Source organism: Lissotriton helveticus, chromosome 9, assembly GCF_964261635.1.
Source record: "Lissotriton helveticus chromosome 9, aLisHel1.1, whole genome shotgun sequence".
Taxonomy (NCBI): domain Eukaryota; kingdom Metazoa; phylum Chordata; class Amphibia; order Caudata; family Salamandridae; genus Lissotriton; species Lissotriton helveticus.
In genome coordinates, this window is record NC_136070.1 from 349305168 (window position 1) to 349332692 (window position 27525).

General features: G+C 45.9%; 1 protein-coding gene across 1 annotated transcript; it reads right to left on the minus strand.

Annotated features, from left to right (window-relative positions):
- Positions 1-881: 881 nt before the first annotated feature.
- On the minus strand, positions 882-21758 carry GON7 (GON7 subunit of KEOPS complex). Its single transcript, XM_078662058.1, has 3 exons — positions 21404-21758; positions 1728-2623; positions 882-1287 (listed from the first exon to the last, which is right to left on the minus strand). Exons 1-2 carry the CDS (start codon positions 21582-21584, stop codon positions 2475-2477), a joined length of 330 nt encoding a protein of 109 aa, XP_078518184.1. The 5' UTR covers positions 21585-21758; the 3' UTR covers positions 882-1287; positions 1728-2474.
- Between the last annotated feature and the right edge of the window lie 5767 nt (positions 21759-27525).

Consider the following 27525-nt stretch of genomic DNA (forward strand, 5'->3'; position numbering starts at 1 on the left):
GGGTGAGGTGGCTACTCTGAGTAAGTAAAAGTATTTTAGATGCTGCATACTACAGCTTGGAAGTACCAGATGCATCTTGTAAAATAGTTTGATGTTTCTGCTCAAGCACTATTTATGACATTGGTGAGGTAATGGTCGACCTCTATCCACTGGGATAGTCCTTTCAATACTCTGTTGAGCACCAGGGAATCTAAATGTAGATACTATGTTAGGTATCTTGAGAGACTATCATTTGCAGATATGTATAAGTTGGTTTGCCAGTGACATACATTTGGAGGAGAATGATGGATATAAAACAAAATTGAAGAATCACTCTCAGAATGATGCTAAGATATTTAAAACAAAATGGCAATATGGTCTCCCCAGTTGAAAGCCATGGTAGGAGTCACTCTGTAAAAAGATGGCACAAGTATGTTGTCTACTCAAAGGGAGGGGGGATGGGTTTAATGAAGAGTGGAGGGTGCTGTGGTAACTGGAGTAGGTGTCGAGTTTTAGCATTTTCTATCATAGTGCAAGTTAACCATGCGCTCGTATTACACGTCTTTCAAAATAGTGCTTCTCTACAGTGCCAAATATTCAATCTATTAGTGAGTAAAAAAGGGACGTATATGCTACTTTTATAAAGTATTAAAGAAAAATCTGGAAATATATTCAAATGATAGAAATGTGTAGCCTAGTTGAAGAATCAGCAAAATGCATGGGTTTGAAGTACTGTCTGTAGTTAAACTTACAAAAGCAAACAAATTATGTATCACCGTTTCAATACACACAGCATCTTTTGTGCTCGATACCTACCAACCCGGAGAATCATATTCAGCACCACCAAGCCCAGATTTGCAAGTTCAACAGGAAAAACAGCTTAACTTACGGGCATAAGGCACTGGGTCCATAAGTGTTTATTATTTTGTTCATTTTACACTTCTCTACTGCCCCATGAGAATTAATGAACAATACAAAACAGATTGGCCACCTTCTGCAAATTTCTAAAAACAAATCTATTCAAAAACAATGGATTGTAAGTGATAAGGTAAATGGAATTGTCACACTCCTTGTCCCGACTCCATGCACCATCTGATTCTGTTGTGGTATTTCTGCGGTTTATTTATTTATGAAACTTATAAAGCGCGCAAATGCCCAAGGTGTAAACCACTCTATTAATAGATCACTTTCAAAAATACTTAAATACAAAAATAATACAAGTCTTGTAGAATCAAAGGGGAAAATCTGAAAAGCAAAATTCAGATCTGCATTATTATTGAAAACATTTAGGTACATACTCCAACGAATGTTTTGTTATTTTTTGTTATTTGTTAATGTCAGTTTATATAGCGCCAAATCACCGGCAGGTCTCAGGGCACTTTTGACCGCAAAACATAACAACCTAATCAGTATCGGGGGAACGAGTAGAAACTATACTGGGCACAGCGCTGCTCTGAATAAGATAGTCTTTAGGGCTTTCCTAAAGTGGAGCCGGTGTCCATCTTTACGAAGAGCCTCAGGCAGTTTATTCCAGATCCTAGGCAGCAAGACCGAAAAAGATCTTCCGCCTTTTGTGGCCAGTTTAAACCGAGGACACACGAGCAGTTGCGCCTCGGAGGACCTTAGACTTCTTTCAGGCCGGTAAATCTCCAACCTTTCTTTAATATAGGCAGGGGCTTGCCCATAGATGGACTTATGGGCTATGCAGAGACTTTTAAAGACAGACCTTTGCGTCACTGGCAGCCAATGAATGCCAAAGTGTGCAGTACAGTTTGTGATAAAATTAATAGGCGATTTGCCACCCAGGTGACAGAACCAAGCACCAAACACATAGCTTGATTTTCCTTCGTAGAGGCTGGTCTAATGTTGATTTTTGGTGATGGGCTAATATTTCCCACAAAAGATGAAATCCCAAAAGCATCTTCTACCCAAAGAAAAGGATTTGCATTCCTCCCGGTTGGTTTCCCCCTAGCCACTTCTTGTTGGTAGACGTAACAAGCACATGTTCAAATTGCCACACTAAGCAAAATGAAGCTATTGAAACAATTTTTTTCTCAAATGTTGTTAAAAAGAGTTTTCTCTATGCAATAATAATGAGAATGTTAGTTGTGAAGGGTTTTTAATTCCGGTCTAAATAAGGCGAACGACTTAGTGAATTTGAAAACTGTAACAAAACACCGCCAAAAATATTTTAGGACTTCAAATCCAGGCTGACAAACACCACATCTTTCCTCAAGAAACGTCCTCGTGTGCAAATTTCTGATTTTGTTGCCACACCCATTCTATGCCACCTTAATTTATTAAATATCAGCTACTTTATCTCCTAGATTCAGGTTTTGATTTCTTTAAAGAAAACATTTTCTGTATCCAAAGTAAGGTTCAGTAGAATGGTTATTGTTCATGATGTGGTTCATCACAGCTGTCAAAATGCTGCATTCTAAATTTCTATATATTACAAAAACACAGTTTGGTGATCTAGAAAAAGTTATTTTAGTTCACTTTGATCTTTGATCTGTGCTAGAATGATTTGGTCTTGACTGCTGTGATTTTTTCCGTTTTGAAGGAGGCTCTGTTGACACATTTTTGCTAGTGTCATTTAAATCCTCCTCCTCGTCGTCGTCTTCATCAGTGTCCTCTTCCTCACCTATGGAGAGTAAAAACAGCTTACAATCAATACAGGTGATGGTTTTGAAATTCAACTAGATATTATACCCGTTGGGCAACAGTTAGCTGTATTAAATCCCTGGAGAGAGAAAATGAGATTCTCAAGAGATTAATGCACACAAATCAATCAACTCTCTGAGCATTTCTCCCAGTGACAATTATTTATTTGATTTTCAACACAAGCACAAATATCGACTGATATACCTAATCTGTCTTCTTATGTGAAACAAAACCAGATGTATATAAGAGAACACACATGCATTCACAAAGGGAAACAATAAAGGTGGACATACAAGTCCAACCCCCCGTGGCCTTCTATAACTTTCCCATCATTGTCACCTCAACACCATCAGAGCTCAGCTCTCTTTTCAGGCATTACTATCCTGTCAATGCTAATGTCCCTGCACCGTCCAACTACCCCACAAAGCCCTCCGCCACCAACAGCCATCTACAATGTTGCTTCTTCCCTTCACCTTCAAAGGGTGACTGGCTGAAATGAAATCGAGGAGATGACCATTGCCTCGGAAAAGCTGGTATGAAATCATATCTTGTGTTGCTCCCTATCCATGACGTCTGCACTAAATTGTACTTTATTTCATGTAGCAGTACAGACAATGGACATATACTGAGTTCCCCCTGGATACAGTGCTCAGAATGAGCAAATCCGGTTTATAAAATAAGAACTAGCTACAGAAACCAGCACTGGCACAGCTAACAGGTCGCAGCTTTTTGACCTATTGACTTAGCCAATTCTCTTAGGCGACAACGTACAGCATCAGCTCAAAAAAGGTTTGATGACGCTATGAGCACACTGCATACATGTACTTAGGCTGCTGGCAGTTGTGTCATTCAAAAGGTGCATGCATGCACGCACAATGACGAACCCAATTTCTTTTTTTTTTTTTATTTACCAATCCAAGCTGGTGCGTGAGAAGAAAAAATGCATTCTCATCTGCGCAAAAGCTCTTTAGGTGGAGCAGCCATGCAGGACAGCGGCTGCCGTGTTCTCCAACAAAAGTTACAAATATTGTATTATTAAATGACCATGAGAGGTTGGGGAGCTAATAAGCAGCAGGTGGGCAGTAACCAACAGAGTGGGTGGAGGAAGCACTGAATGACCTTAAGACCAGGTGAGAGGGAAAGACAAATAAAATACAATTTCAAAAATGTGTGTATCAAACGCCAAGGAGGGGTAAGCAGAGAATAGGATGGGGGGGGGTGTAGGAAGGGGGCAACAGAGTGAATGGTGTGTGGGGCAGGTAGGGAATGAAAAGAAGCTCACAAAGTAAAGAACAGATTGGGGAGCAAAACTGAGCCCCTGGGGGTAAGTTGAGAATAGCACACAAGAGAGCAAGAAAACACATTCACTCTAGCGGAGTGCTTAAAGAACGGAGTAGTTCCCTAAATGTAAGCAGCAGACCTGCTTAACATATCATTTAGAGCAGTGGCTCTTACTTAACGTGCGATCAGAGGACTCTTGAGGGTGCGCAAAGCCTACTACTCAGGGGTCTGTACCTGTTCACAAAATTAAATATTAAAATTAAGAAAAGTAAATAAAAATAACGTAGCAAAGCTGACAATTTGAAAACTTTTCCCAGATTTAATTGCGAATTAAACAAAATGGAGGAGTGGGGTGAGGGGGCAGGCAGGGGTGGGAGCAAAAAGGAGAGCACAGGGAAGAGTATCTTAGTCAGGATGCAGCATTTGAGAGATAGCAAGAAATGGAATGCGGCAATAAAAAGAAACAAGCATTTACAATGCAATAGGTCTTGCATTTGTGAGACTGAGCTACTGGCACTGTTAAATGACAATGCCTTTTATTTAAGTGTTGGTTTTTCAAATATAAATAAATGCCATTGTCATTTACAATGCAAATAGCTTAAACTCTAGCAAATGCGAGACCTATTGCATTGCAAAAGCTTGTTTTTAAATACCTCTTTAGACTGCTTCTTTGTAGCAGTCTTCTTTTGAAAGATGAGGGGTTGTAAGTAAAGTGATGCAGTCCAGGGTCACACAACGTAGGTTGGGGGAAAAGGGCAATCTGGGATTTGAATTCGAGCCCCCAACATACAAAGTATTTAAACTAGCCGTAGCAGAATGGATGTGTTACAGCTCCTAGAGCTGCAGTCTCATCGCCGCCATACGTTTTGCTTACATTAAGACATGTGGTATTCCGCCCCGAGGATCAGTGAGCTCTGCACGAGTGGTGTGCCTCATAATGGCCAGTGCACTTTTAAGGCTTGTTTCCCAGTGCTTCTCAGCAGGCACTGCCAGTGATGCTGCTCTGTTAGTGAGCCAGTACTAGTGCCTCAAACAAAGGCTGCCAATCAGTCAGTGAAACAGTGTCAGCATCTCCGTGCAGGACGGTCTTATCTCTGATAAGACAGTTCCTGCACCACATGGCAACGCCGCAGGTCTGCTGGTGAGATGGAAATCAGCTCTTTTCAGCAGGACTGATACAGTACAGTACTGGTACTTCTCAGCTGGCTGATGTATCTCAGTACCGGTACTTCTCAGCAACGCTGTGAAAGCAAATACTAAAACATTTTACTGTACTTGTAAAGTGGGCGCCGTGTTGAAATCTAGAGCGTGGCACCCGAGGGCGGGATGGGAGGGGGCTGCGGGCAGCAAGCCCCATTGTTGTGTGTGCAGTGTTAATTTAAATTAAAAAACAAAAACAATGATTAGGTGCACAACAAGTGAAAGGAGCGAGTGCGCCATATTCAAGTTAAAGCTGGTAAAAGTAAAATATTAAAATGTTTTACTGTACTTGTAAAGCGAGTGCCATGCTGAAACCTAAAGCGAGGCACACAGGGGCGGGGGGAGGCGGCGTGCACCATTGCTGAGCGTGCACCGTGTTAAATTAAATTAAAAAACGAAAACAATGATGAGATGCATAACAAGTGAAAGGCACGAGTGCGCCATATTAAAGTTAAAGCTGGTGAAAGTAAAATACTAAAATGCTTTACTGTACTAGTAAAGCAGGCACTGCGCTAAAACCTTAAGCGCTGCAGGGGGGCCACATGGCGCGCTGAATGTAGGTAAAGCACATTGTGCCTGCAGTAAGAGAAACTCAATAAAGAAAATAGTGCTTACAACACTAAATAACACGTACCCTGTAACAACTGAAGTAAAAGGGCCAGGCTCCATTGGAGGTTACAAATGAAGACAAGGCAGGACTAACAAGCCTATTTACCAATAAGAAGTCAGCATTTACAAAGGACACTGACACAAGCCAATGACAAATATGGGCGGGGCTTAGATTCCATACTCCAGTACAGCAAGTCTCACAGCAGCGCATGCGCGCTGACTCTAGGCTCAACCTAAAAAGGAAAGTATTTCCCTAATGTTCAGGTGAGGAACGATAAAAGTCATCCAATCAAAAGAAATTCTCTGGATTGGGTATTTCCACAAAGGCTGCTTGATGCCATTATACTCTTGTACACAAATACTTGGTTTCAGGTTAAGCTAGGTGATGGTTTTAACCGGTCTCGCAGAATCAAAACTCGCAATGGTCTTAAACAAGGCTGTGTACTGGTCCCCTGTCTTTTTAACCTTTTGATGTCAGACTTGTTGCAGCACTTTGAAACTGTTAATGCCCACCCTCCCAAACTTGCTAATAGTCATCTTAAATATCTTCTTAGTGTTATACAAAGTCTCTCAATGTCTCCTAATACCGTTTTTTTTTTATGCCACTCATCCACTTAGTAGATGGATTGCTCTGAAGAGGTCGCTCCCCACGCTCCCCGACCATCCTTGCAGCCTGGTATCGTAGCGCATGCCGCTAACTCTTTGCCTGGAACATTGCCTGACATCGTAGCGCTTGCTGCTAATTCATTGCCTGTGACATTGTGTGACATCGTAGCGCTTGCTACCTGATATCGTAGCGCTGGCTGCCAATTGTTGTGCTTTTGCTCATTGGGCTGACTGCCGTTGTTGCACTGCTCGCATCGCCTGCAGAGTTATTTGTGCATTGTTGTGCCGCTACCACTGCCCAGATCGTGGCATAGTTACGGTGGTGCCCCTGTTCCGCTTTTTGTTTGTGCCGCCATTTGCTTGTTGACTCCTGGCCCGTCCCTCCTCCCCACTCCCGCCTCCCAGCTGCTCCTCCCTCGCTCCGCCCCCCTCCACTACCCACTTATGACAGATGCCTTTGCGCGCAGCGGACGCACCCCATGCGCGCCAAAGTTAGGCCCGTCTACGCCCGCCCGCGCCTGGACCGCGCCCAGCGCCAGACCCCCCGCAAAGCCCATACCACCCGCATTACATACGACACCGCAATCCTCTCAGCCCTTAACCCCGGCCGACTCCCAAACTGCTATCTAGCCGCGCCTGGACACACCCATGGACCCTTCACCTGCCACTTCTGCAAGTTCGACTGCATCAGGACCCACACCAATTCCACAAACTACAAACAGAGCTCCGACACTAACCACCTAAAGTGCATCCTGCTCAACACCCGCTCGGTCCACAGACACTCCATTGAACTCTGGAACCTACTCGACACCACATCGCCGGACGTCGCCTTCCTTACAGAAACATGGATGAACGCCTCATCAGCACCCGACATCGCCATAGCCATCCCGGACGCCTACAAGATCATCCGAAAAGATCGCACCAACCAAACAGGAGGAGGCATCGCTATCGTCCATAAGAACACCATCCGCATCACGACCAATTCCGACGATAACCTCACTTCCGCCGAACACCTTCACTTCCAGATTCACACCGACCCCAAAACCACACTCAGAGGCACCCTCATCTACAGACCACCAGGACCCCGCACACAATTCAGCGAAGACATCACTGACTTCATCAGCCCACACGCCCTCCCCTCCGAGAACTACATTCTACTGGGAGACCTCAACTTCCACCTGGAAAAGAAAAACGACAGCAACACCACCACCCTCCTAGACAACCTGGCCAATCTCGGACTCAAACAACTTGTTGACACCCCCACCCACCTTGCCGGACACACGCTCGACCTTATCTTCACCTCCAGCAAGCACATCTCCTTCGATCACACCACAGCTCTCCACTGGACGGACCACAGCTGCGTTCACTTCTACTACAAAAAGACCACGACCCACAACCCCCCACAACCTATTCCTCGAAGAAATTGGAACAAAATCACCACCGACCAGCTCTTCACATCGCTTCACCAAAACCCCCCTGCCAAATCATCGGACCCAAACCAAGCAGCCACTAACCTCACACAATGGATCACCCACAGCGTCGACGAACTAGCACCCCTGAAAAACCATCTAATCAAGCAAGGTAGCAAAAAAGCCCCCTGGTTCAACGATGACCTTAAGAAATCCAAGAAGCTCTGTCGTACTCTCGAGAAAACCTGGAGAAAAAACCCAACCACTGACAACCTAGCCACCTTCAAGAACGCCACCCGCAAACACCACCAACTAATCAGATCCACCAAGAAATCAGCATTCAAGGATCGACTAGACAACAATGCCCAAAACAGCAAGGAACTATTCAACATCATCAAAGAAATTACTAACCCCACCGCCGGCACCAACGACATCACTCCCTCCCAAGACCTCTGCAACTCTCTATCCTCATTCTTCCACAACAAAATCGCAGAAATACATAACAGCTTTGAAAACCAGTCCGAAGACCAGTCCACTCCACCTACCCCCGAACCAAAACCGCACTCTAGCAACCTCTGCGCCTGGAACCCAATCACCACCGAAGACACCATCCGCCTGATGAACTCCATCCACTCAGGATCGCCAACCGACCCATGTCCCCACCACATTTTCAACAAAGCAGACTCCATCATCGCACCCCACCTCCGCGATTTCATCAACTGTTCTTTCAACTCCGCTACCTTCCCGGAAAACTGGAAACATGCCGAACTCAGCGCCCTTCTGAAGAAACCCACAGCAGACCGCACCGAACTTAAGAACTACCGCCCCATCTCGCTCCTCCCATTCCCCGCCAAAGTCATTGAGAAAGCCGTCAATAGTCAGCTCGCCACCTTCCTCGAATACAACAAATCCCTCGACCCTTCACAGTACGGCTTCCGAGCCAAACACAGCACCAAAACCGCCCTCATCGCAGCAACAGACGACATCCGAAAACTACTGGACAACGGAGAAACAGTTGCCCTCATCCTACTTGACCTATCCGCAGCCTTCGACACAGTCTGTCATAGCACCCTCATACAACGCCTCAGCAACGTCGGAATACAAGGAAAAGCATTGGACTGGATCATCTCATTCCTCGCCGGAAGAACCCAAAGAGTCCGCCTCCCCCCTTTTAAATCAGAGGCCACCGAAGTCATCTGCGGTGTACCACAAGGATCATCACTCAGTCCCACCCTCTTCAACGTATACATGAGTCCCCTCGCATCCATCGCACGCCAACACAACCTCAACATCATCTCTTACGCAGATGACACCCAGCTGATCCTCTCCCTCACCAAAGACCCAAACACCGCCAAAACCAATTTACACGAAGGAATGAAAGAAGTAGCCGAGTGGATGAAGAACAGCCGTCTTAAACTTAACTCGGACAAAACTGAAGTCCTCATCTTAGAGTCATTCCCCTCTGCCTGGGACGACTCATGGTGGCCACGGGCTCTGGGAACCGCACCCATACCTACGGACCACGCACGTAACCTGGGCTTCATCCTGGACTCCTCCCTCTCGATGACCAGACAAGTCAACGCCGCCTCATCATCATGCTTCAACATCCTACGCATGCTCAAAAAAATCTTCCGTTGGATCCCCACCGAAACAAGAAAGACGGTCACCCACACACGGGTCACAAGCCGACTGGATTACGGAAACACCCTTTACGCCGGAACCACAACCAAACTACAGAAAAAACTCCAACGCATCCAAAACGCCTCAGCCAGACTCATTTTGGACATCCCTCGGCAAGCTCGCATTTCCGGCCACCTGAGAGACCTCCACAGGCTCCACTGGCTCCCTGTCAACAAGAGAATAACGTTCCGTCTCCTCACTCACGCACACAAAGCCCTCTACGACCTAGGACCCGAATGCCTCAACACGCGACTTTCCTTCTACACCCCCCCGCCAACTTCGATCGTCCAACCAAGCCCTCGCCGCAATTCCGCGCATCCACAGATCCACCATGGGGGGGGAAGATCCTTCTCCTACTTAGCGGCCCAAACCTGGAATTCCCTCCCCACCCACCTCCGCCTTACACAGAACCACCTCTCCTTCAGAAAACAACTAAAAACCTGGATATTCGATTAGTAAAGCACCTCCCTCCCTCAAGCGCCTTGAGACCCTGTGGGTGAGTAGTGCGCTATACAAATTTTGGAACTTGAACTTGAATGTGCTTAGAAGTATACTCAAACTGGGAAACGATGAGCTAGTTTTCCGCGTTGGCACCTTCCTGAGAACTGCTGTATGGGCTCGTAAAAAAATGTGCAATTCATGAAGAACGCTTGTATTGTGCTTTTAAACATTATGTATTTTTGACCATGCTATTGAAATCGTTAATATTGTGAATTTTAATGTATTGTATGCGCTGTGCTTTTATGGATATGGTGCTATCCGAATAAAGTCTTTTTGAACTTTTTTTTTTTTTACTTGAAAATATCTTCAGTATGCAGACGACACTATTTTGTTGCATCAAACTCCAATAGGTCTATAACAACTAATCACTGCATTTGATGAATACATTTTAGCTAACTGTTTGGAGATGAATGTCAAGAAAAGTAAGATTATGTAAATTGACCCAGTTAAGTTTAAGTCTCGATCTTGGATAGCGAGAGGTGGGCTAATTGGTCATGAAGACATAAGTATTTCGGCATTCTATTTGATAATAAAGTCTCATTCAAAAGCCTTTTCAATGTTTTAAGGGCAAAAACATCATCTTTAATATATGCTTTTAAGTCACTACACAAATCAGTGAGATGCTGTTGGACCTGGCCCTTTTCTGGCAGGTTCACCCTGAAACTTTTTGCTTTTTCCTAGCGTGTTTCTGTGACCTGGTGTTGGTGATTTTATGCCTCTGCGCACTTTTTCACTGTGGTACAGTGTAAAGTGCGTGAGCTCTCTGTGTATGTGTGGTGAGTGACCTGCCCTCCCATAGGAATGCATGGGGAATATGTGTGACCATGGTAGTTCCTGATGTGTGGGGAGTGCAGGGTCGAGTTTGGTATGTGCGAACTTGTGAGATTGAATGCTGCGTAATGATGTATGCGGCATGAATGTGTCTAGTGTGGAAGTGCCACTTCTAGACATGGGTGTGCATGTGTAGTGAGTCTGCTGGCACGTGATTGGCTGGAGCCTGGCTCCAGGAAGTCTGGATGGGTCTGCCCAGTGGCGAGTGTTGAGATTAGAATGCTGAAATGAGGGGAGGGGTGCACCTGGGTCCTGAATAGGGCTGGGCTTTCCCCACACAATGCTGGCTCCACCCCCTGTGGTGCGTCTGATATCCCTGCCTGGCCAGTGAAAGGAGTTCCCTGTAACCAGTTGTAGCTGGTTCTCACATTGCCTGCACCCTGCTAGACAAAGGATTTTACTGTATAAAAAGGGTGCTGTGACACTCTGAAAATGTTCTTGTTTCTGACTTGAATCCTGACAGGGGCGTTCTACTGCTTGGGCCCAGGGGAAGGCTTGCCTCCCTGGGCCCTGCCCAGCCCCTGGATACCTGATGGACTGCTGAGGTCCTGGACTCTGGAGACCTTTTCCTGGGGTCCCCTGCCGGATGCTGGGACCCCTTTGCTATGAGAGTCTTTGCCTTGGGGGCTTGATGGACTCTGCCCCCTTAGCGCCTGGGAGCGCTTTATTTTTACTTGGACCTTGGTTTGTGCCTGAAGTTGCTGTATACTACTGAGATCGTGGGCTGCTTGTGTGCCCCTAGGACAAAGCCTCTGCTGTTTGACCCGTGTGGCGCACTGGCTGCTCTCTAACCCGATCGAGAGTGCCACGTTCATAATTGCCGCCAGCCCGGGGAACCTGACGAGGACCGAGATCTCTTCACCGGCATCACCGCCGCGGCTCGAGGGCTCCGCTTCAGCATCGAAGGAGCTGCGCCCGGATTGGCCGGAGACGAGCCCCCTCAGCAGCACCGAGGCTGGGCCCGTCAGAGCCGCGCTGCGTTTGGTCCGAAGGCCGGCGCGTCATTGGCCATTTAGCACGCTGATTGGAGCCCGCAGTGCCGCGCCATAGTTAGCTCGCGCCCTGATAGGCCGCTGGGCTGACTCGTGCCCCGATTGGCTGGTGCAGCGTGAGCCCCCACGAAGGATCGTCGGGAGCGGGACCGGATGAACAGGAGGGCACTGCCCTCGCCGAAGAGCCGCACGGAGGAGAGTCGCCCCAGGAGCCGCCGCCGCACAGGGAAGCTGGTGAATGCGGGCGCCTTGGCTCAGGGGCATTGCTTGTGTTCGAGTCCCCTGTGAGGGACTCCAACGGCGGCCACATTCTTGCTGAGAGCCCTGAGAGGCTCAAGCTGCACCTTTGTTTTGCGAGTCCCGAGAGGCTCGTGGGGGGAAATTTGTTTGCGAGCCCAGAAAGGCTCTAGAGGGCACATATGTGTTTAGAGCCTCGAGGCTCCCACGACCACGGGGGCATTGTTGTCTAGAGAGCCTGTATGGCTCCAACATGTGGCGCAATTTGCTTGAAGGGCTACTGAAAACCCATGCCGCAGTTTTGTTATTTCCCAGCTGCCCAGCAATTAGTGGGCAGCTGCCACGTTTAGGCCCCTGACTTTTGGACACAGGGCGTCCTAGCCCCAACAAGGCCAGTTGGCCTAGGGACTGCCACAGGTGGTGGCGTATGTAAGTTTTGCGCAATTGTGTTTTCCTGCACCTCTGAATGTGTTTTTATGCATCATGTGCATTGTTCTTACACCACTGAATGTGTTGGTTATACATCATGTGTTTTTGCTGTGTGCTTACCTATGTGTGTTTAGACTAGTGAAATATTGCCTACTGTAGTTTTTACTGGTTAGGCCCAAATGTGAGTTATGCGTAATGTGCTATGCCATTATGCCTGTGACACCTCTGAATGTGATTTATGCATTATGTGTCTTACCTACACCTCTGAATGTTTTTATGCATCGTGTTTTCCTGTGCTGCACCTCTGAATGTGTTTGGATCCATCATGTGCCTTGTTCTTACACCGCTGAATGTATGTTTATGCATCATGTGTTTCCTTCCCTTACACCTCTGAATGTTCTATGCATCATGTGTGAAACTTGTTATTATTCTATGATCTACAAAGTACTAATTCTAACAGTATTTCTATTTCTAAAAGTGTTGATTCTGACAGTGGCCCATGTGGCCCTGTCCTGTAAATAATCCCTTGTGAATATTGCCCGTGCCAGTTGGCACCATGTATATTGTGTGATTACTATCTGATGTGTTTTGACAATACAAAAGTTATTTTTATATAACCTTGCGTGGAGTTCCTTTTGTGGTGTGCCTAGGATGTTGTTGCTGTTGTGTGCTTGTGCAAATGCTTTACACATTGCCTCCGGGATAAGCCTGTCTGCTCGTGCCAAGCTACCAAGGGGGTGAGCAGGGGTTATCTTGGTGTGTGACTCCCTTGCCCTGACTAAAATGGTGGTTTCTGCTTGGCTTTGGCGTCAGCCTTAGCCTACCAGAAATCCCAGTTCTAACAGATGCCAATTATACGAACACCTTCTTAAAGTCATGGAAGCCAAGGTACAACCAACCACTGCATATGGCTCACCTATCATCAAGGGAAAACTACTGGATTAATTATTAATTAGGGCTTATAAGTCTGGCTTTGGAATTCCTAAGTCAACTGGCCAAGCCGAATTTCGTTTGGAATTTTGTCTCCGAAGACAGTTCTTGGTGGTGCAAGGGTAATTTTTTTTCTGTAAGCATTCTGTTTTTATCAGATTTTGGCCCCCCAGCAAATAACAGCTGCTAAGAAATAAATCTCTCTGAATATGTTAGTGCTTGGAGATCTTCTATTTTAACATGTTTCCATAGTTTTGACCTGCAGTCTGAGTTTCCAGAAATGAATAAGCTTAGTTTTGAACAGTTTTTAAATAGAATGTGTGGCTCAACGGACTTAGTGGCAAAGAAGCATGCCTGAACAGTGATTAATTATCAGAGTCTGTGAATGCAGCCTTATCGGATTACCTACTTTCCGGCACGAAAGCGAGATCCATTTTTTGTTCGAGCCTAGCGGCAGCAGGCATACACTGCTCGCTTGGCGAGGCATGCAGTAGTTGAGTATGCTGTGTAAGCTTCGTCCACTCTACGCCCATACTTTTCATTGGCTGGTGTCATTGTCCTTGGTAAATGCTGGCTTCTGATTCATTATGAGGTTTGATAGTCCCTCCTTGTTACCGCCCTGTCTCCATTTAGTACCGCCCATGAGGACTCAATCTTTTACTGTGTCCTTACTCTGGAGCTGTCATTACCAGCTCCAAGAACTATTTAGTATTTACTTCATTAAGGGACACAGCATGCACGGGATGCCAGCTTCGGTAATGGCGGCCGCTTCCTACCTAATTTGCATTTCGTTTTTTTTTTTTAATACGTAGCGTGGCGCCCGCTTCAGGGACACCGTGCTTAGTTTACTATTATTTTTTTTAATTTAATACAGAGTGCGGCGCCAGCTTCAGGGAGACCACGCTCAGTTTATTTCATTATTTTCTGTGTTTTAACCGGTTGTCTGGACAATCTGAGCGCCAGACGGGGACCCATGTTCAGCAGGACGGAAGCAGGAGGGCGCCATGATGGATCTGTGAGGTAGACACGTGGTCGCAACATCCAACACAGATAACACCTCTTCATGCCTCACACACTGTATATGTGTGTCCGCCATGGAACTCCTGTGTTTACTCGTGCAGCCGCCTTAGACATAAAAAAGTAGCCCACTGAATAGCACAGCCTAGGATTTATAATGCTCCTGAAAGATACTGGCAGGACAACCTTTGCTCCGATTTCGAGTAAACTTCAGTTTTGACTCTAGGTGATACAGGGGACCATGAGGTGTGATACTGTTTCTGAATTTGTCAGATCACTTGTTGACTTCCATTGAACAAAGCATGTTCTTCAAACTGTTTTTCCCCGGCTTTTTAATGTCTGTTTTTAAAGGCTTATGAATCTTACTATTGGCAAATATTACTTCTACGTATGTGCCCCATCGTAACAGATTGGCCTCTTGCCTCCGGTGTGCCCCTGCATCCAGTGGACACCTGTTCCAGCTGGCTCTCGATAAAATAAAATTAAGAGTGGATGTAAGAAGAATGAAGCTGCGGAATGCTTTAGCACTAGACTTTAGAGCTCAGCACAGGCCGGCCAGCTGGAAGACCAGTTTCAGACTTGTTTGCCTGCTTAGTGTCTAAATGTTGCCTTTTCTTCCGATTTTAGCATAGAATACAGATCTGGGGACACATGATTCAGGATTATAATTTAAAGGGAGGCGATGGGAGATCAGGGATGGTTTGTGTTGCTCGCAAGTAGAGGCAGGCTGCTGGTGGTGGAGGGGAGCATTGAAGGGTGTTCCCACTCCCCCAGCCCTCAGCAGTGTGCTGTGGAGTACACATTTGGTGTTAGATGGAGGGGTATTTATAGAGCGGACTGTTTTTGAGGAAGTGCTCGGGGATATATACAAGGACAGTGTGTATGTATTAGAGAATATGGATTTACTCCCTATTCCTAAGGGGATGATACGCAACTGCTTTTATCCTTTGTTAAGGATACAGTTACTGGAACATCGCTTTGCTGAGGGCATAGAAGAAGTTTCTGGTTGGATGACAGAAAATGACCTCCGGTTGAATGTGCTAAGACCGAGATCTTGTTGTTTGGCTCTGCTCAAACAACTTGGTCCCCAAACTGATGGCCTGCTATGTTAGGCTCCGCACTCGTGACAAAAAATGTAGGTGTCCAATTAGATAACTCCCTATGAGAGACCAAGTCATGGCCACCACAGGTGCCTGATGCAACACTTTGAGTCTTTTGCACAGAGTGTTCCAGTGGCTGCCCTTATCAGGCCAAAGAACTCTGATTAAAGCCCTGGTCATCGGCCGACTTGATTAATGTAATGCTCTTTTAGCATCTGCAAACGAATCCCTCGAGTAGATTACAGATAGTCCAGAATGTTGCTGTGCGTCTGGCTCTCAAAATGCCTCCTCACACTTCCTCCCGGCCTCTGTTGAGACAGCTTCACTGGCTTTCTATTCACCAGAGAATCAAGATTAAACTCTGCTGCCTTGCGCATTAGGCTCTTTATGGTGGAAGCCCTACTATCTGGCAGAAATTGTTTTATTTTACAGTCCGAGCAGACTTTTTAGATCAGAGGTGAAAGGGCTGCCTGTGGTCCCCAGCTCCAGGAAATTACAAACAGGAGGCAAAACTTTTGCGTACCTTGCTCCGAAATATTGGAACACTCTGCCCGAAGACCTGCGCAAATGCCCCAGTCTATTTTGATTCAGGAAACTCCTGAAGACTGAATTATTCCGGGACTGATTGTGCCTGACCTGTCCCTTGTTTCCTCTGCAGCGTGGAGATGTCAATTCGGGGTGATTCAGGTACTTTATAAATCCCATACAATAAAATACAATGTGATGATCTTAAACATGTAGTTTGCTGGGTCCGGCCGGCCGAAGGATAGGGTTGTGTTTACTACAGGGCTGCAGTGGGTGTTTAGATCAGTTTCCCCAAGTACAGTAGCATGATTTGGATTTAGGCATTTTCTGCTGTACTGTACTTCCCCCTTCCGTCTTCCACCTCCTCCCCAGATGAAGGAAGCTGGTGTGTGAGAGACAGGACACAGAAGCAGCGGGTTATTGTGGCCTCCGATGTGCCGGGTCGGATCGGGCCACAGATTCTCACGTAGGAGCTAGTACTCAGGTGGCAGTGCTGGTTACCCACACATTGTCAATGTAGTTCATGTTTGTAAACACCCGTACAATACAGATTACTCGTGCTAGTGGATATGCGCCAGTCATGCTATGGTCACATAAAAATATCAAATATAGTGTTTTAAATGTATTCATAATCTCTAAAGATGAAGCTGGACTTAAAGTAAACACTGATATTTCATGTGTGTAAAGTCTTCTGTCAATAGTTTGCGCGCCCTATTCTGTTTTTTTGGTGTTTACTTTTTATGACTTGTAGTTTTGCCTTTTCTACTCTAACTACATTATTAAACTATGTTATTTCTTGACTGTTATGATTTATGTATGCTGGGGTAGGTGGTATTTGTAGGGTAGAGAGAACATTGGGTACTGTGTTGGTCTCTGCGACCTTAAATAAGGAAAAGTAAAAAACAGACTTAAGTAAGCTACTCCACTTTAACCGCATCGCTGCGGCGGCTATTCCGCCGCAGCGCTAAGGGGGCGGGGCGGCAGCACGGCGGCCGCATGCTGGTGACGGAACCGCTCCGTCATCAGCCGCGGTTGGGCTGTGCTCATGACAGAGCGGTTCCGTCATGGCCCCGCCCGCTCAATAGAACGCCCAGCGCAGGCGCGGAATCCGCGCCGCGCAGGCGTGGCGGCCGGGCCATGACGGAACCGCTCCGTCATCAGCACAGCGCCACCGCAGCTGATGACGGAGCGGTTCCGTCATCAGCATCGAAAGGGTTAACATGGGCCTATGTAAACATGGTTGGACTTAAATATGCACTGTGATTTTTCTGTGTATACTTAGTTAACATGCGCAGGTGGTTTTTAGGTCGAGGGTGATCAGGTTATGCACTGCACTTCGAGCCATGCTGGATTGGAGTATGGACTTGAAGCATTGCACACTCTCCGCCCATATTTGTCATTGGCTTGTGTCATTGTCCTTCGTAGATGCTGGCTTCTGATTCTTAAATAGGCTTTTTAGTCCCTCCTTAGTACCACCTTGTCTTCATTTGTAACCTCCCATGAGGACTGGCCGTATTTTCTTCGGTTGTTACACTGGATGTCTTATTTACTCTGTAAGTACTATTTTCTTTAATGGTTTCTCCTACTGCAGGCACGACATGCTTTCCTGCAACATTCAAGGGGCAGGGATTTGGAGAAGAAATGTATTTGTAAGTAGTTATTACAGCAATACAGTACAAATCAAAATAGAGGTGACAATAACACTCAAGTGAGCACTGGGCGTGCTGGTGATAAGTGCGCGGCATAGTGACACAAGGGTGAAAGACAGCATGAACGGCGAAAAATACTTTGAAGATAACAATGTGGTCAAAGATACAAAACAATTACATACAGTGTAGGGGATTTTAATGAATAAATTGACCACAGGCAGTGCCAAAGTTCTTTGTTGGAGGGGTGGGGGGGGGGGGGGGGGGGAGGGTTATCGACGGCGTTTCAGCCTTGATTGATTCCAGGCCATCATAAGGACAATAGTCACAATTTTTCAAAAAAGTGCTTAATATCGCATAGAGTAGATCAAGTCCAGACAAGTCGGGGTCAAGGGTTAATGAGAGGGGAGGAGAGTCACAGCGGCAGGTCAGCGCGTGATTAATCCTGATCAATGCGGAACAACCTGCATGGAGTGAAATGTCTGCCGTTTTGGGGGGGATGAAGTAGCACTGTAGTAAATCCAAGTGCCGGGTGGGGCCTAAGCAAACTAGATGGCAGTATCCAATAATGCTGAAACCACACGGGCCGGCGGTGGTGCGGGTGGGTCCGTCCGTGAGACTTGAGTCAATCTGAGTCCCACGGAGCGGTCACTAAAGGACCTACCCGCACCACCGCCGGCCCGTGTGGTTTCAGCATTATTGGATACTGCCATCCAGATTGCTTCGACCCCACTGCTGACTTATGCAAAATGAGAGCACCCTAAGAATGCACTATCCAGCGATCTGTGCTTTACCACTTCCAACCTTCTTTGGAAGGTTTGTCAGATTGCCATTCCTCTGGTCATGAAATAGAAGGATGGGCACATTAGAACTCCCTAATTTGCAACAGCTTCTGAATGGAGACTCATCGGCAACAACTTGACAAAGGAGTAGTGCAAATGCCCAGGAGGTCAAGTAGAATATAGGAGGACAAGCGAACCATGCAGAATAAACTCAAGGCAAAACGGCAAGAGGGTAAGAACCCAGCAGTGAAGCCTACAAACCAGCAAACGTACTGAAATGGCGACCTTCAGGAATGCCAAATGTCAAGCTAGATTTATCAGAGTTCTGGGCCTTCAGCTGTTGGGTGGTTTTCCTTTCAACCTCCATCTCCTCTACAACTTTGTAAATTAAGCAAGAATTTGTAGACTGTATTTGTTAATCTAATTCCTTCTCGGTTGCTGTTTTTAGCAAGCTTAGTGTCAAGATGCCCCCGAAAGTACGAGCACTTTAGACATACATAAAATAAACAGTGCTTTCACTATTGTTATACCACTTGACACGATTTCAAGAAAGCACACACGTGGGAGTAAAGTTTATTTTCTGTCGTGCAAACACTAAGAAAAATTAAACGAGTAACATTATTGGGAAGGGGAAACATCCTTTACCACGCAACTTTTACCACGCAGTGCCTTTACAACGCAGGTTTTACAACGAAAACCATTACAACGCATTGTACTGGGGGGCGCTCTAGGATAGGGAATAGTTTTAATGTACTATTCAACACCTTCCCTACTATCCACGAGGACTGGAGTTGGAATAGTAAATTAAACTATTCACTATCCAGCACCCCCCAAAGCAATGCGTTGTAAAGGCTTGCGTTGTAAAACTTGCGTTGTAACAGCATGCGTGGTAAAAGCATGCGTTGTAATAGCGTACATCCATTGGGAAGGCATGACAAATGTGATGAAATGCATAAGTTGATAGCGTTTGCCCCCTGCAACTTAGGTGAGGAAAAATAGCAACTGTAATCAAAACACAACACTAACTGCAGTTACTTTTTTTATAGCAAAAAGACATTCACAAACTTCTGAAATGCACATCAACCAGGTTCAGCTATAGAAGCAGCAATGCCAGCTTACATCACACATGCAAGAGCACCAAAGGAGTTGTAACATGCCAATGCACACTGCAAAAGCACCAACTACAAAAACCTTACCAATATATTGCGCCCAAAAATCCCATTATCAATAAATTGGCTCCAAACGGTAGGACTAGAGTTACAATTGTAAAGGAATAAAGTTATATAGTCTATGGAAAGTAAACCTGTCAGGTTTAGGAATTACATATGGGTCGAACTTTTTGTTGTGCGGCAGAATTTGAAGCAGAAAGCGGGAGAGTTGTATTCGCCCATTGATGCACATTACAGTGAGAGATGCTTTAGCAGGAAGAAATTTAACAAAAAACTAACAGCTATACATTCTAAGCCCCATCTGGTCTGAACAAGTAGATTCGCGTTGTGATAGGATTGTACAAGCTCCGGTCTGGGAGAAGGCTTATCAAGGACTCTTTGCGGCGTTGTGCCTTTAAACTACATTTTAGGTGGGTGTATGGACTGTAGACTGTATTTATTTAAGACTAACGACTTGGAGTTCTTTTTATCTAAAAGGACTTGCCGATATGGCAATTGATGCATTGGGTAAATTGTATCTAAAGGCCAGGGATGCCTTAGAACATAAGATTATTGAATCGCCTTGAAAAAGTCTTGGGATTAAGACAAAACACATGTTTGCTGAAATTATACTAACAATAAATCAACAATGGAAACAACGTATTTCCTGGACTCCTAAGGATTATTTCTGTTCATGAGAAAAGAAAACATCAACTTGGGATCTTTGTATTTGAATGGGAATATTGTGGACGACTAAATCCACACTGTGATCATACTTAGGACTAATTTATCTTTTGGTTTACTGAAAAGAGTGCTGCACAAAAGTTTCTAATATATGTAATGTGTGTAGCACATTAACATGTTAATGTGCAAATAGCACCTTCTGGTAGTAAGGGGCTGAGCCTACAGAGCACCTCGCTTGAGCTTAGACCTTTTTCAAACAGTACTGGCCTTAAGAGTGATAAGTCAGTGTTTGGTGTGTGGTAAATTCCCTTTTGGGGACCACTACTAACAATCTTGCAAAGTTATAGCTATAAATATAAAGCCCATTTTGGTCTCCCTTTTGAATTATCGTCTTCCTCCTAAAAAAGCCACATAGCTCTAGAGATTTAAACATGGTTACCTTCAGGGGTTTAAGTGGGATTAAAAAACTGGAGTCTCTCATCGGGGCGTGGCCTAAAACACTTTAGCTAGAAATCTGTACTTTAGCAGTGTGCTGTGCCACTGGTATTTTGCTACGTCTGTCCATTCAGCCAGATATATAACAAAAGCAAAATTACAACTACAACAAGCCAGGGATACTGGCTTTGCCTATTGTCGTAAATTGAATATGATGAATAAGCAACAACTATGACTTCGATGTATAATATTGGAAATGTTTTTGTGGCGAGGTTGTGGGGTAAAGCTAGAGCTGCCAACTTTCAAGCTGAGAAAGCAGATTCGAGCCTCTCGTCCACTCAACATCCTGTGATTCAAAACATGAATATTGGGCTGGTGTTATGAAACTGATGCTCATGTTTACGCTATATGAAACAGAAAAACGAGTCTCTTTGAAGTTACATCGCAAGCAGTGAGGGATGGTGTTAGTGCAGAGTTCAGCTTTTTTTCTCCAGTAAAAATGGAAAGCCCGATTCGGCACCTGCTTCAAAGATCTGCCGGTCCGAGCACCTGCAGTAACCGGCCCACTTAAAGCCCTGGTTCCTTCCTTGCAAATCCGAAGCAACCTATTAATACGGGTTATACTCCATTTATATAATGCAAATACAATAAAAAAAATTTAATGGAATCGCCCTCAGGAGTTTCCCTCATTCACGAGACAACGGGGACGCTCTCTCACCTTCAACGCATTGGTCTCCAGCACCCGTTTTCTCTTTTAGCACCAAATCGCTCAGCACGTGGGACACCTCTGCTTTGAGCTGCTCCAGACCCACGATCAGCCCCTTGCAGCTGTTGTCGCATGGCACTAAAAACTTTCGCTTTCCTCCGTCCCGGTAGCTCAGCTCTCCCTGAATTTCCATGCTGCGTAAAGCAGCTCTGTGGAGCTGTCGGGAAAATAATTATGAGAAAAACATGCGAAACAAGGACAGGCACAGCTACCCCATGCACCTAAATAAAAAGCTGATCTGATGCGATAAACCACACAGACACGAGATCGGACAGACCCACATTCAAAGAACCAACGTGATGAAAGTGAATCGACAAAGAAGAAGGACTAAACTAGGAAGACCTAAAGAGGGCTTGGTTGCCATCTTAAATTGGTGTGATTTATCGTTCAGTGTGGAGAACATACCGCCATGGGTACATAACTGATTTATAACGTGCATCTCAACTGACGCAAGTATGTTTTTTCCATGGAGTAATGCAAATACACTTACATACAATTTTCCAAAATATGCTAACATTTTGAAATGATTTGTATAGTTTTCTTAAAAATATTTTACATCTATTACAATCTCTCTGTTAAAAATGTGAAATGTGAAAAATAGTTACAACGGGCTAAGGTTTAAGATACTAGATACTGACAGCCAAAAAAATGAGATAAACTATGACTGCAATTTTGATCAGCGACATAAAAGAAGGCCTACAGTTTTCTAAATTAAATGCCTTTATGTTTAACTTTATGCACATTTAAAAATATGTTTCAGCAAGGTGTAGTCCGTATTCGTAATTTTTGGAACCTGTAACCTATTTGTGTTTTAAAGACTTAAGATGCATGTGTTTTTGAGCCCATATCAATGTAAAAGGCAGATTTTACTCAGTTTTAAATGGGTAGAAAATTAAAAATTTGCAAACATACGTGACAAGAATTTTCAATTCTATTAAGGACACGGAGGCGAGGATTATGCTATCTCATTTCTATACAAGAAATGCTCAGCAGCCAATCACAATGCAGTAAAGAAAAATACAACTACATTGCCCATTAATGCTCTGGGTATCACCTGGTAAACCATAGAGTATGCACACTATATAAGGAACCATAGAGAATAACACATCCTCTTTCTTTGTCCATAGCAAAACAGTTCAATTGAAGAAAAAATCGCAGTCCCAAACGAAACCATGTATTAAAGGACAACACCACGAAGCAGCAGTCCACTCGAAAGGAAGACGCGATGCTTGCAGCAAGGTAGAACGTCTGGAACGTGAAACAGCCATCAGGCAGAAGAAGGAACGTACAGCAAAAACTTCATTTAGGATCAGAACCTGAAAAGAAATACAGAGTCGTAATACACTATACCCTCATTTTGTAGCAAAAAACATAAGAACCAAAGAGGAATGGGGGTAAAATGACAAGGAGCATCAATAAACAATGCATAATACAATTGCAGAAAAGCAATAACATCAATACATTAGAAAGGTAAGCAGATAACATGGGTGGGATAATCCTCGCCTCCGTGTCCTTAATAGAATTGAAAATTCTTGTCACGTATGTTTGCAATTTTTTAATTCTATGGCAGGACCGGAGGCTACGATTATGCTTGCTCAAAGCTGAGCCACCACAAAAGAAGCAATATCAACAATAGGTTTAAAATAGAAAGTTTTAAACACAGAGTCAGAAGACCAATCAGCGGCCTTCATGATATCATGCAGACTCACACCCATAGAAAAAGCTTTAGAAGCCATAGCCCCCCGTGCGGAATGCGCACCGAATATGGAAACATCAATGCCGGCCTCAAGCATGAGCCAACGCACTCATCTTGCTAACGTAGCAGGAGTCACAGGCTTAAAAGGCTTCTGTAGAGCGATTAACAATTGACCATGCAAATCCTGTCGAAAAGGAGCAGTACTCACCTCATAATCTTTAATGCACTGAACCACACAAAGTTGTGGATTATGTGGAAAAGAAGGATATGTTACGGACGACGTATTACATTTGGTGCGTCTGGAGATAGTAAAAGTAACACTTTCAGGTGAAAAGGTAGGACCAGCAAGGTCCAGAGCTCGAACATCGGAGACACGTTTGAACGAAACCAAACACAGCAACATCGTCAATTTTGCTGAGAGCTGTTTGCGAGTCAACAAAGAGTTGGAAGGCCAAGACTCCAAAAAACGCAAAACAACAGAAACATCCCATAAATCCACATACTTCGGACAGGGCGGTTTTACCAGCCGTATACCCCTGAGTAATTTAGAAACTAAAAGATGTTCGCCAGCAGGCTTGCCATCGATAGAGATGTGGCCTGCAGAAATGGCAGAACGAATATTATTGACAGTCCTATAAGCCAGACCTGAAGAAGCAATCGAGGCCAGAAAATTGACAATCAAAGCGATATCCGCTGAAGCGGGATCCACTTCCCGTTGTGAACACCAATCACACCACCGTTTCCAAGCTGAAGCATAACGTTTGTTTGTGTTGGGGGACCAAGCCTCACTGATAAATCTGGTAGCGTCTCTAGATAGGCCTGGGATTTGCCAGCGTTCCCCGAAATCCACCATGCCACTAGAAGGAGCTGACCCGATTGAACCAGGGGGTGCGGATTGAGCAGAGGGTCCAGCAACAAATTCCACTTCTGGGGAAGAAGGAGCGGCGTCGAACAACGAATCTCCAGAAGAACTGGCAACCAAGCCTGAGCCCTCCAGAGTGGAGAGATCAGAATGAGCTCCGACTGGAAATGCTTCATGCGAGCCAGGACCCTGGGGATCATCACAAATGGGGGAAACGCATAACACAAGTGAGGAGGCCAGACCTGGAGAAACGCATCCGTGGCTATTGCCTCCGGATCCGGACGCCAACTGAAAAACCGGGGAAGCTGAGTGTTGAGGCGAGATGCGAACAGATGGATCTGACACCGGCCCCAAATCCGGGACAGAGACCGGAACGCCCGAGGGTGAAGCCTCCAATCGCTGAAGTCCCGCAGATGACGAGAGTTCCAATCGGCAATCAGATTGTCGCGACCCGGAAGATATTCTGCAATAACAGTGATCTGCCGTTGCAGACAAAAATGCCAAAAATCCTTTGCAATCTCCGCCAGAAGTCTTGACCTCGTCCCCCCTAACTTGTTGACATACCGAACCGCTGCGACATTGTCCATGCGGAGGAGTATGCAACAATTCGATATGTGCGGTGCCAGACAACGAATCGCAAAAGACTCTGCCAGAAGCTCCAAGCAATTGATATGGAGAGACAACTCCTCCCAAGACCAACGGCCTCCTGTCGAGACTTGACCGCAACGGGCTCCCCAACCCCCCAGACTGGCATCGGATTCCATAACCACATCTGGAGATGTCCCGAAAAAGGGCTCTCCCGTTCCAAGATTCCATGTGCTCCAACTACCATAACATCTCCCACCTCGCATCCTCCGTCAGAAGAACAAGATCTGAATAGCAAAGGCCTTTCTGGAGATGCTTGATCTTTAGACGCTGAAGAGCCCGGTAATGTAAAGGACCCGGGAAAATCGCCTGAACTGAAGATGCCAACAGACCGACAATCCGAGCCATCGATCTCCATGACACACTCTGTCTGGACAAAAGTAACCTCAACTCCCTCTTGATGGATCTGATCTTCTGACTGGGCAAGAGGAGTTGGCAGGACACCGAATCGACGAGAAAGCCCAGGAAGTCTATCGACTGGGAGGGATGGAAAACAGACTTCTGAGGATTCACCAGAAAACCTAGTGATTGTAACAGATCTATTGACCAATTCAAATGAGTCCTCAAAAGGAGAGGACACTGCGCCATAATGAGAATATCGTTGAGATACACGATCAGGCGAACACCGTGGGCCCGCAAGGACTCACAACGGGTCTCAGAAGCTTCATGAAGCACCACGGTGCCGACGAGAGGCCGAAGGGGAGAACTTTGTATTCGAACCAAGTCCCGAGCCACTGGAATTGAAGGAATCGCCGATGAGGGCCATAAATCGGAATGGACAGGTAAGCATCCTTCAGATCAAGGCGGACTATCCAGTCCCCTTCCTGAGGAAGATCCTGCAGAAGATGCATACCCTCCATCTTGAAGTGGCGATAACGACCCCGCCGTTGAACTTCTTGAGATTCAGTACTAATCTGGATCCGCCCCCTTTTTTCTGGACCAGAAAGACATTGCTGAAGAAACCCTGCGGATGACGGGAAGTCCGAACGATGGCCCCCTTGGCCAAAAGAGACTCGATTTCCGCGGAAATTACCTCTTGATCTTGACGGGAAAAAAACAGGGGCGAAGGAGGATGGGGTTGGTGAGGACAACTGTAAAACTCTATTTTGTAACCCCTGACTGTTTCCAAACCCCAAGCATCGCTCGAGATCAAGCGCCAATTGGGGAAGAAAAACTGTATCCTGCCCCCCAACACAACCTCTGAGGCAAGAATCAAACTCACCTGAGTTGGAGGAGTCGTGACGACCTCCTTGGTTACCTCCGTAATTACCTTTCTTGAACTGGCCCCATCCTTTGTGGGAGGGATAGAAGGAGGACTTGTTAGTGTTGTAGGAGGAATCCTGACCACCACCTCTTTGGGACTGAGAACCTCGCTGGTTGTACTGATTGGACCCTCGGCCGAACGAACGTCCCCTTCGTCCGGCCCTACCGAAAACCGGGCGGAAGGCTCTCCGAAGAGAAGATTGAGCTTTGTCGAGCCCACTAAAAGTGGCCACAAACTTTGTCAGTTCCTTGAGGAAAGGTTGCCCAAATAACAAGCCCTGAGCCAAAGGCCCCGATTCAGAGGAGGCCAACTCCGCAAGTTTAGGATCCAGTTTCAGCAAAATAGAGCGACAACACTCACTGGATATCGCACAGTTAGCATTCCCTAACTGACAGATGGCCCTCTGTGACCAACCAATCAAGTCATCAGGATCAACAACAGCGGCAGACTCCTTGGCCCGAAAGCCCAAGTCCAGAGTTTTTGTCAGGGGACTGAGAAGATCCAACATCTTATCCTGACTGGAACGCCAGGCCCTGTCAATGCCCTTTTTCGGATCTTTGGCATATTTTTTAAGATACGTCACCATCGTAGGATCCACGTCTGGTGTATCTGCCAATTTGTCCACCAGATCAGGGCGGAGACTTTCAGATCTAAGGCAGGAGCGCATATCTTGCTCGAACGGTTGGCGAATATGTGCTTGTACATACTCCGCCACCTCAGGAGATGGAAGCCAAGATGTGGAGTTGGAATTCACAATATCAGTGGGATCAAAGGAGAGTAACTGGGGGTGAGATGGCGCATCAACAAAATGCTCCTTGCGAGACTTTTTAGAGGGAGGAGGATCATCCAGGTCAGAGGAGGTAGTAGTTGAAGATGTATCACCATCATCTGCGTGACGAGCTGGTGCGGAGTGTGCAGAAGAGGTAGACGTCCCAGAAGCCTGATCAGATGCCAATGCTTTGGCCAATTTAGCAAAATCTGACTGGTGCGGATTTTTGGGTGACTTAGAGCTGCGTCCTGACGAGGACGGCAGCCAGCCCTGCTGCAGAGCGTAATCCGAAAGATGACGCTTCAAAGGGGCAATGGCGCGCACCAGCGCCTTGTTAACCGAGTGCTGGACCCCTTGATCCAATGCTTCCACCAAATCTTGTTCCAGGGAACCAGAAGCCTCATCATCCTCATAATAGCCATCTTCCTCGTAATAGTCACCCATGACAACACTTAGTGTATGAATAGTAGCCCACTAGAGGAAGGAAAGACCAAATTGCCAAAAGCAATATCCGGGGGAGTGGTCAAAACCCCACAGCAAGCCAAATGAGTGCAGGTAGCCACCCAACTAAAACAACTTTAAATGTGGAGGGAGAGCTTGCTGAAAACTAGCCACTCTAGGTAATGCCTATGTAGATTATACAGCCCCAATGCGTAAAATGTAAGTTGGGCGTAAGCATCTAACCAAAATATGTGGGCTGTGGGCAAGAGCTACTTGAAACGCTGCTCCGGCGTGTCAAACTCCGTGTAAACACGGAAGAAAACCAAAGGAAATGGCCGCCGCGCATGCGCGGAAACGGCTGCCCTCAGCAAGGAAACACAGAGAAGACAGCGCGAGC